The sequence below is a fragment of the Camelina sativa genome, chromosome 14 (assembly GCF_030686135.1).
Source record: "Camelina sativa cultivar CO46 ecotype springtype chromosome 14, ASM3068613v1".
NCBI lineage: Eukaryota > Viridiplantae > Streptophyta > Magnoliopsida > Brassicales > Brassicaceae > Camelina > Camelina sativa.
In genome coordinates this window covers 18,710,093-18,720,923 of record NC_141893.1, presented here as the reverse complement: position 1 = coordinate 18,720,923, position 10,831 = coordinate 18,710,093, and the positions used below count along the sequence as shown (strand labels likewise).

Here is a 10,831-nt window from a genome sequence, read left to right as displayed (position 1 = left end):
CGACATTAGGGTTTTCTGAGTCTCCCTCACGCTAGGGCTTGTGACGGCCACCACCGGTGAGCCTTCATGTCGGAGGTAGATCCCCCTCAAGGGGACGAGTCTTCTTCGCAAAATAAGCAACAATCTTATGCAGCTGCAGTGATTAAGCGTCCTTCGCTTAAGAAACACGACTATGATGTTAATTGGGTGGATGGAGTCCCAACGATTGTGGTTCCTGATGTGGTGCTTCAGGATTCGGTTCCTCTCTGGGACGATTTCTTGGTGGGTAGGTTTCCTTCAGCGGCTCCGCATGTTGCGAAAATTCATGTAATAGTCAACAAGATCTGGCCTCTTGGTGATAAGTCAGTCCGAATAGATGTTTATGAAAATTCTGCAACTTCTGTCCGATTCCGTATTCGTGATGAGGCTACCAGGAAGAGAGTTTTGAGACGTGGAATGTGGAATATTGCGGGAGTACCTATGATGCTAGCTAAATGGTCCCCCCTTCCAGAGGATGCGCAGCCTGTTATCTCCTCGATGCCCTTGTGGGTTTCTCTGAAGAATGTTCCTCACTCTCTCTTTTCTTGGGAGGGTCTCGGTTTTTTGACCAGCCCAATAGGTAACCCTATTAGGTTACACCCAGATACTGAGTTGTGCAGTCGGTTTAGTGAGGCTAAGGTTTTTGTGGACGTCAATCTTACGCAAACCTTGCCTTCCACGTTTCGTTTTCAATTGTCAAAAACAGAGGATGTAACTGTGGAGTTCCAGTACCACTGGCTCCCTCCAAAATGCTCTCGATGTAACGGGTGGGGGCACATTAGTGATGATTGTGTGTCTGCTCCAGTGTTCCCTCCTAAAGATTCTGATGTTGTTATTGAAGAAGGGGAAATTGTTTCTCCGAAAAAGGTTACGGAGGCAGAGGTTCCTCCTCCGGTCCCGTTTCAGCAAACTGCAGTTACTGCTGCTGCAGGTGTGAGTAAGGAAATTCCTTCTCAAGTGGATGATGCTGCCGGTTGGTCAGTTGTCTCTCCCGGGAAGGGCTGTAAGAACTCTGACAAAGCTCGTAGTCCGTCTGCTGTAGGACATATTACTGTTTCCGGCTCTTCTAGATTCTCGGTTCTGGGGGATACAGAGGATGTTGGTGACTCGGAAATGGCTAACTCTGATCATTTGGCTCCGGCTGCTCCGGCCCCGGCTGCTGTAGTTACAGAGCCTGCAGCAAAAACTTTAGCTACTGTAGTTCCTACTAAGCAGACAGCTGCATTGGATGTTCCCATTCGCGCTTCTCTACCATGGCAGACGAAACAGTTACACAAGACTACTTCAGAGTCTTCTTCTCAGCAAGCCAAGGGGGCTCCTCCTGGCGTCTCGAGCAAGAAGAACTCCCGAACTCGCCATTAATGTCTGGTTTTTTCTGGAACATGCGTGGTTTTAACAAAACTAAAAAACATTCTATTGTTCGTGATTGGTTGCAAACTGAATCTCTGCAGTTTGGGTGTTTACTTGAAACGCGTGTCCAGGAAACTAAGGCCCCTAGGATCATTTCTTCAGTGTTCCGTGGATGGTCTTCGATTACTAACTATGAGTTCAATGATCTTGGTCGTATTTGGGTGGTATGGAAGGAAGATGTGCGTGTAACACCGGTTTTTAAGAGTGGTCAGGTCGTCACCTGCTCAATTCTTTTGCTTGGTAACACTATGGAATTCTTTGTCTCGTTTGTTTATGCATACAATTTGGCTGAAGAAAGAAAGGAGCTTTGGGAGGATCTTAAGTCTCATTTTGACTCCCCACTTTTTACAAATCAGCCTTGGGTGATAGTTGGAGATTTTAACGAAATACTTGATGGTGCTGAGCACTCTACTTATGATGACAATCCCTTTGTCACTAGTGGGATGCGGGACTTTCAGGATGTGGTACGGCATTTTTCGCTAACAGACATGCCTTCGCATGGTCCTCTGTTTACCTGGGAAAACAAGCGAGCTGAAGGTCTAATTTGTAAGAAGTTAGACCGTATTCTGGTTAATGAGGATTGGAGTCGTCGCTTTCTTGATGCTTATGGTGTTTTCGAAGCTGGTGGTTGCTCAGACCACCTTCGCTGTTGTTTCTCAGTAGGGAACCAAGTCTGCAAACCTAGGGGGCCATTCAAATTTACGAATGCTATCATGTCCTGTCCGGAGTTTCTTTCCACCGTGCAAGCTTTCTGGGATACTTCGGAGAGCCTCTATCACTCTACCTCTGCTATGTTTCGTTTTGCAAAGAAGCTTAAAGCACTAAAACCTCTATTAAGGTCTTTAAGTCGCCGAAAGCTTAGTAAACTCTCAGAGCAGGTGGAGGTTTCCCACAAGGATCTTTGCCAGAAACAACTTGCTATGCTCTCAAATCCCTCGTCGGCTGCGGAGGAGGCTGAGGACCAAGCATTTCAGCGGTGGAATCATCTGTCTGATCTTGAGGAATGTTTTTTGAAACAACAGTCCAATTTACACTGGCTATTGGTGGGTGACAAGAACAACAAATTTTTTCACAGAGCTGTCCAGGCTCGACAAGCCCTTAATGCTATTCGAGAGATTCTCTGTCAGGATGGCTCCATTGCAAAAACTCAACCGGAGATTAAAGCGGAGGCAGTAAGGTTCTTTGAGGAGTTTCTAACTTTTGAGCCAAATGACTATGAGGGGATGAGCGTTTCTCAGTTAGAGGAGTTAGTGTCATTTCGTGTCTCTTCTCCTCAACAGGAGGGTTTGTTGAAGTTGGTTTCTGATGAAGAGATTCGACAAACGCTATTTAAGATGCCGGTTGGTAAGTCCCCTGGTCCGGATGGTTATACTGTCGAGTTCTTTAAGCAAGCATGGTCAATTATAGGACGAGACTTTGTTGTTGCGGTTCAATCTTTTTTCCTTAAAGGCTTCCTCCCTAAAGGTGTAAACTCAACAATTTTGACTCTTATCCCAAAAAAATCTGACTCTACGGAGATGAAGGACTACCGTCCTATTTCTTGCTGCAATGTGTTGTATAAGGTAGTCTCCAAGATTATTGCTAATCGTTTGAAGGTTATATTGCCTTCATTCATTGCTCCTAATCAGTCAGCTTTCATAAAGGATAGGCTTATGATGGAAAACCTGTTGCTTGCTTCAGAATTGGTGAAGGACTATCACAAGGAGTCCATCTCCCCTCGGTGTATGATGAAGATTGATATCTCCAAGGCCTTTGATTCAGTGCAATGGCCTTTTCTTATCAACATCCTCAAAGCTATTAATGTCCCCGCGAATTTCATTCATTGGATAGAACTTTGTATCTGCTCTGCTTCTTTCTCTGTGCAAGTCAATGGGGAGTTAGCTGGTTATTTCCAAAGCAAAAGAGGTTTGAGGCAAGGATGTTCTCTATCCCCTTATCTATTTGTCATTTGTATGAATGTCCTGTCCCTAATGCTGGATAAGGCTGCTACTGATCAGTTCATTGGTTATCATCCTCGCTGCAAAACAATGAACCTCACACACCTCTGCTTTGCTGATGATATTCTCATCTTTACTGATGGGAGCTCACACTCCATAGTGGCGACTCTAGCTGTTTTTGATAGGTTTGCCGCTGTCTCGGGCCTCCGAATAAACCTTCAGAAATCCTCGCTGTTCATGGCTGGTTTTTCAACTCAACATCAGCACGACATCCTACAGCACTTCCAGTTCTCTGTGGGCTCACTACCTGTTCGGTACTTGGGACTCCCTCTCCTCACCCGTTCTATGACGCATGCTGACTATCTTCCTCTCCTTGAGCGTATTCGTAGTCGTATATCCTGCTGGACTGGTCGGTTTCTGTCTTTTGCGGGTAGACTTCAGTTGATAAAGTCGGTGTTATCTAGTCTCACCACTTTCTGGTTCTCTGCTTTCCGTTTGCCGAAGCGATGCCTTCAGGAGATTGATAGTCTCTTCTCGGCTTTCTTGTGGTCTGGTCCGGCTCTAAATACAAAAAAGGCCAGAATCTCTTGGCTTGACGTGTGTAAACCAATGCATGAGGGAGGGCTGGGGCTTCGTCGTCTGCAGGATACGAACACGGTGTGTATTTTGAAGCTCATTTGGCGACTAGTGTCTGCTAGTACCTCTCTTTGGGTCAACTGGGTTCGAAGGAACTTGATCCGCACTGGTTCGTTTTTCTCTGTCAATGAGAGGAGTGTTGGTGGATCATGGATGTGGAGGAAGATTTTGAAATACCGTGACCTTGCTGCGAATTTACATAAAAAGGAGATATCTTCGGGCACTGACACTTCATTCTGGTTTGATGTTTGGAGCCCTATTGGTCTGCTGTTTGCTCAACTTGGGAACCGGGGTAACATTGATATGGGGATCCCACAGAAGAGTATTGTGGCAGAGGCCCTCTTGCATCGACGACGACGGCATCGTGTTGATATTCTGAATCAGATTGAGGATGCTCTTGACTCTATCCGCCACTCAGTGCACCCTCAAGGTAGTGATCGTCCACTCTGGAAACAGAGGAATGGTTCTTTTAAGAGTATATTCGCTTCCTATGACACTTGGTGTTTAATAAGGCAACCAAATGCTCCCTGTGCCTGGTCTGCAGGCGTTTGGTTCACTCATTCAACACCTAAGTACGCCTTTATAGCTTGGCTTGCTCACCATAATCGGCTCTCTACTGGTGACAAGTTAGTTCAGTGGAACGCTGCTGCAAATGGAGATTGTGTTCTCTGTCAGGGTTGTGGGGAAACGAGAGAACATCTTTTTTTCTCCTGCTCCTATTCCTCGAACGTGTGGTCTACTCTTGTTCACAACTTGCTGGGAGCCCGGTTCACCACGTCTTGGACAACATTGGCTTCTCTGCTCGTGGACTCTTCTACTCCTCGCCTACCCCTGTTTGTCCTGCGGTATGTCTTCCAATCCACTATACACAACCTATGGCGGGAACGTAATGCTCGAAGGCACGGAGAAGCTCCTAGTTCGTCATCCACCCTTTGCCGCTTCATCGACAAGCAAGTCCGCAATCGTTTGCTCACACTGACCTCCACCTCTGGCTATGAGAATGGACTCCAGCTCTGGTTCCGAAGTCATCCTCTCCCAACCATATCAGTCTCTTAAACTCTTCGGTTCTTAAACTGTTGTTCTAATATGTAAAACCAACTTTGGACCACTGTTGTTTTTTTTGGTGAATATAATTTAACATTTATACAAAAAAAAAAAAAAAAAAAAAAAAAAAACCAAAAACATGACTACGACTGATACAATATATTGCTGGTAGCTTTAGCTTTGGTTTAGTTGGTTTTTGAAGAACTCTTTGTATCATTCATTCAAATCTAATGAAAGTCTTATGATGATACACCAGTAAATAAATGGATTTTTTTTTTTGACAGGATTAAAAGGAGTTTACACAAGGAAAATATCCAAAAAATCATTAGGAAAAAAATATATGTTAAGTCTATGCCATATTTTTTTTTCTTTTTTTAAGTTTATGCCATTTTATGCCTAATGCAAGGTAAAAAATAAAGAAAAACAGTTGTATTTTAATTGTGGCAAACGAAAGTGATGAAAGGTTTGGGAAACTACAGTCGAGTCGTCATTGCAAGAGGATATTTATATATTCTTGAAACTAGTATTTTTCTTGTGTGTGATGGAATGTGAATGAATGATACGATGATGAACAATGGTGAAAGCAAGGTGTTTCAATTCCCCTTATGCAGTTGTAGTATAAGAGGTGTCAATCCAATCTGAGTGTTTGCAAGCAATCAGGATGTGCATATATGTCTAAGTCAAGCCAAATATTAAAGATGTTTGTCACTAACAATCCTATGATGAAATGTAAAATGCAGAATGTAAAAGCTACTAGAACTAGGTGCTAAATGTAAATGAAACAGAATGATTATTACAGTTATGAAGCTAGAACAGAAATAGAAACTGTGGTAATGAACTAATGCAATGCAAGTAATGAAGAGGACACTAAGCAAATGCAACAGAAATGCAACTAGAATGAGACAAGAGATAAGACAGGACAACTATAAAGCATAAACGAAAGTTCTGGGGATGAACTCGAGCAAGCACTCGATCGAGTGTAGATCGAGTGCAGGGTCGAGCTGGACAAATCCGGAAAACAGAGCAATGCAAGAAAAACAGAGCAACACAAAAGCAAATCAAACAACGATCAAACAACAGGATTTAAACTAGGAAATCAGTAAAAAAGGAAGGCCTTGAGGAGGGATTCATGGGCTGGACTATGATTGAGGTCATCTAACTTGGTCAACAAATCTCAAACAACTTGAGCTAATCTCTAGACATATATTTCTAAGACATGTTTAATCCACTCTCATGGCAAGAAACAATCAAACTCATGCATCTCTAGACTTGTTCTCACAAAGTAAAGAATCTACACAAGCAGACATTAAGCAATATGTCAAAAATCAAACAAGACTTCTAATCTCTTAGCAAGCCTAATGATAGTGTCTAGATCTAGCCTTATCTATGCTCCTTAGACATTGGTATGATGCTAAGATGCTTGAAATCAGATCCTACCCTCTCAGTTATAGGACCAGCATTAAGAATATCTAGCCTAGAAGAGATCTACAACAATCAAGCTTGACCAAATCAAACAAACCTCAAACACAACCCAGCCTAACCCATCTTCAAGATCCTAAGCAACTACTCACAAGCATACATGATGAACATCAAAGTCATAAACCCATAAAATGATGAAACTTGCATGATTAGATAGATAAAGCAAAGATCTACGATATTGAAGAAGGAATCAAACACGAATTCTTAATATCTTGAATGTTATGGAACCAACAAAATCCAAGAATCTTATGTTTTTCTCCTTCAAGGAGGTACAAGATCTAAAAATAAAAGTGCAAAAGGAATAATTCCCAAAAAGGTAAAAACTAGGTTTTTGACTCTCTAAAAAGCTGCACTCTTTCGTGGCTGCTGGTACAAGGCCTTTAAATAATAAAAGTAGTGGAAGCCCTAAAAATGCTAAAAGACAAAATAGCTAGGCGGCTCGGCCAACTCAACCCGGTGCTCGTCGAGTGACCGGTCGAGTTGGCTCCTCTTATGCTCCTTCCACTCGGTCGAGTCCCTCTCTGCACACGGTCGAGTGTCTGGTCGAGTGGGCGGTCGAGTGGGACTCCGGACCTTGGTTCTTCAGCCTTAACTCTCTTGCTTTCTCCTCATGATTTCTTCACTTCTCCTCAGCATTGCTTATGATGTTCATATATTTTACCCTGTTTTCCCTTAATATATTCACATCTTTTGCATCTTTTTCTATCCATTTTGACCATTATTGCATAGCTTTAGGACTGTTCTTGCATTAGATTTTAGTTGCATTGCATTTGCATCTTTTCATGCATAAACAGGTGATTTTGGAGCTTAAGGAGCATGTAAGCAATGCTGAGGAGAAGTGAAGCAATCATGAGGAGAAAGCAAGAGAGCTAAGGCTGAAGAACCAAGGTCCGGAGTCCAACTCGACTGCCCACTCGACCAGACACTCGACCGTGTGCTGAGAGGGACTCGACCGAGTGGGAGGAGCACAAGAGGAGCCAACTCGACCGGTCACTCGACCGAGCACCAGGTCGAGTTGGTAGAGCCGCCTGGCTATTTTGTCTTCTAGTGTTTTTAGGGCTTCCACTACATTTTCTATATAAGGGCTTGTACCTGCAGCCACCAAAAGGCCCCAGCTTTTTAGAAAGTCTAAAACCTAGTTTTTACCTTTTTTAGAATTATTCCTTTTACATTTTTATTTTCTTAGATCTTGTACTTCTTTTAAAAAAGAGAAAAAAACTAAATTCTTCATTATTGTTGGTTTCATAACTTTCTTAATATTGAGAATTTGAGTTTGGTTCTTTCTTCAATATTGTAGATCTTTGATTTATCTTTCTAATGATGCAAGTTTCAGTATTTTCTGGGTTTATGATTTTGATGTTCATCATGTATGCTTGTGAGTAGTTGCTTAGGATCTTGAGGATGGGTTAGGCTGGGTTGTGTTTGAGATTTGTTTGATTTGGTCAAGCTTGATTGTTGTAGATCTCTTCTAGGCTAGATGTTCTTAATGCTGATCCTATATCTGAGAGGGTAGGATCTGATTTCAAGCCTCTTAGCATCACACCAATGTCTAAGGAGCATAGATAAGGCTAGATCTAGAGACTATCATTAGGCTTGCTAAGAGATTAGAAGTCTTGTTTGATTTTTTTGACATGTTGCTTAATGCCTGCTTGTGTAGATTCTTTACTTTGTGAGTACAAGTCTAGAGATGCATGAGTTTGATTGTTTCTTGCCATGAGAGTGGATTAAACATGTCTTAGAAATATATGTCTAGAGATTAGCTCAAGTTGTTTGAGATTTGTTGACCAAGTTAGATGACCTCAACCATAGTCCAGCCCATGAATCCCTCCTCAAGTCCTTCCTTGTTTATTGATTTCTTAGCTTAAATCCTGTTGTTTGATCGTTGTTTGATTCGTTTTGGTATTGCTATGTTTTTCTTGTGTTGCTCTGTTTTGCGTATTTGTCCAGCTCGACCCTGCACTCGATCAGCACTCGATCGAGTGCTTGCTCGAGTTCCAACCCAGAACTTGTTTATGATTTGTGTTTGTCCTGTTTCACCCTAGTTGCATTTCTGTTGCATTCATTTAGTATCTTGTTCATTACTTAACTTGCATTAGTTCAATACTTGCATTTCCATAGTTTCTATTTCTGTTTGTCATAATCACTCTGTTCCATTAGCATTTAGCTCCTAGTTCTTGTAGTTTTACTTTCTGCACTTTCGAGTTCATCATAGGATTGTTAGTGACAAACAACCTTTACATTTGGCTTGCTTAGACTCATATGCACATCTTGATTGTTCACAAATACTCAGATTGGATTGACACCTCTTATACTACAATTGCATAAGGGGAATTGAAACACCCTGACATCCATTCATTCATAAGTCATCATTCCATACATCATTCACCACCACCTACAAAAAGAGTCAGTTTCAATTTGGCGTTGTTGACCATTTGAGTTTGTTTTGTGACATTTAGGATCATTATTAGTCTAAGATTAAGTTCGTTTACGCACTTGTGAAGTTACTGAACTCGAATCTTCCTTTGCTTGGCTGTCTTGAGTTTCAGGTACCCACTCGACCACCCACTCGACCACCACTCGACCGAGCCGTGATCGAGCACTTGATCGAGTCAGATGCCGGATCCAAATAGCCATTACTTCCCAGTCGACTCGACCACCCACTCGAGCCTGCGCTAGACCGTGTACCTGTTCGAGTTTGTAGTCGAGTTTGTTGATGCACACAAGGTCCAAAGGCAAAGACAGTATTCAAAGGCCTATTGACAACATCCACAGGCTACAAAAGGGTTTGAGACATAAGCAAAGAAGAGTAGTTCAACAACAAGAAGCACAAGTAGTCATGGAGCAGCAAGATCACCATGATCATAGACCTAGACACATTGGTGCTGGGGATGCACCTAACACACACAACCAAAGAGCTGGTATTGTGCCTCCGGCTATGGCAAATAATAATTATGAAATAAAGAGTGGATTAATCTCCATGATACAAGCCAACAAATTTCATGGGTTGCCAATGGAGGATCCTCTAGATCACCTTGATGAGTTTGACAGAATATGTGGACTCAGAAAAATCAATGGAGTAAGTGAAGATGGCTTCAAGTTAAGGTTATTCTCATTTTCCCTTGGAGACAAAGCTCATCTATGGGAGAAGACTCTTCCTACTGGAGCTATAACCACATGGGATGCATGCAAGAAAGCTTTTCTGGCCAAGTTCTTCTCCAATGCAAGGACTGCTAGGTTGAGAAATGAAATTTCTGGGTTTGCTCAAAGGAATAATGAGAGTTTTTGTGAAGCTTGGGAGAGGTTTAAAGGATTCCAAACTCAGTGTCCTCACCATGGCTTCAGCAATGAGTCCCTTCTAAGCACATTGTATAGAGGAGTGCTTCCCAAGATAAGAATGCTTCTTGATACAGCTTCAAATGGCAACTTCCTCAACAAGAATGTGGAAGAAGGATGGGAATTGGTTGAGAACCTTGCTCAGTCAGATGGAAATTATAATGAAGATTATGATAGAACCATGAGGATCCCCTCCACTGATCAGGAGGACAAATACAAGCAGGATTTAAAGATGGTCAATGAGAAGCTTGACAAGATTCTCCTAAGCCAGTCAAAAACCATTCCCTTCATTGGTGAAGAAGAAGCTCCAGTCCAAGAAGGAGATAGGGAGTTTGCTGAGTTGTGTTATATGCAGAACCAAGGAGGAGGATACAAAGGCTACAACCAAGGTGGAGGATTCAAGCAGAACAACCTCTCTTATAGGAGCACCAATGTAGCCAACCCTCAAGACCAAGTCTATCCACCTCCTCAGCCTCAACAACAGCACAACTATGCACCCAAGCAGCAGCAACAAGTGTTCCAGCCCCAATTGTGTCCCCCACCAGGGTTTCAGACTAACCAAGGTCAGGAACAAGACCTAAGAACAATGATACAACAGCTGTTGATTGGGCAAACCAATAGGCAAATTGAGGTAGCAAACAGAATTGCTGAGCTGAACAGAAGGATGGATGATAATTAGAGTGAACTTCATGCCAAGTTTGACACACTGACATCCAGGATTGTGACTATGGAGAATCACCAAGCTTCTGCCTCAAAGCATGACCATCACAAGGGCACAACTATTGTGCAAACTACTGAATTTGCCAATGCTATCAATCTTCGCAGTGGAAGAGTCTTACCAACACGGCTAGGAGCACATCCCAACACTGAGGACAGTGGAATTCAGGAAGGGGAGGGTTTCCCACAAGAAGAAACTCAGAATGAAAACACTGTTGAATTCGACGTACCACTCGACCGAGTAGGTGGTCGAGTAC

General features: G+C 42.7%; 1 protein-coding gene and 1 non-coding gene across 2 annotated transcripts; one reads left to right on the top strand and one right to left on the bottom strand.

Annotated features, from left to right (window-relative positions):
* The first annotated feature begins 510 nt into the window (after nucleotides 1-510).
* On the top strand, nucleotides 511-5,057 carry LOC104743817 (uncharacterized). The gene is made up of 4 exons (XM_087486124.1): nucleotides 511-1,296; nucleotides 1,458-2,331; nucleotides 2,422-2,600; nucleotides 2,763-5,057. The coding sequence occupies exons 1-4, from the start codon at nucleotides 517-519 to the stop codon at nucleotides 5,055-5,057; spliced, it is 4,128 nt and encodes a 1,375-aa protein (XP_087342250.1). The 5' UTR covers nucleotides 511-516.
* A 4,699-nt stretch (nucleotides 5,058-9,756) lies between these two features.
* On the bottom strand, nucleotides 9,757-9,863 carry LOC147928398 (small nucleolar RNA R71). Its single transcript, XR_015581033.1, has one exon. It is a non-coding gene; the product is annotated as a small nucleolar RNA R71 (small nucleolar RNA).
* Between the last annotated feature and the right edge of the window lie 968 nt (nucleotides 9,864-10,831).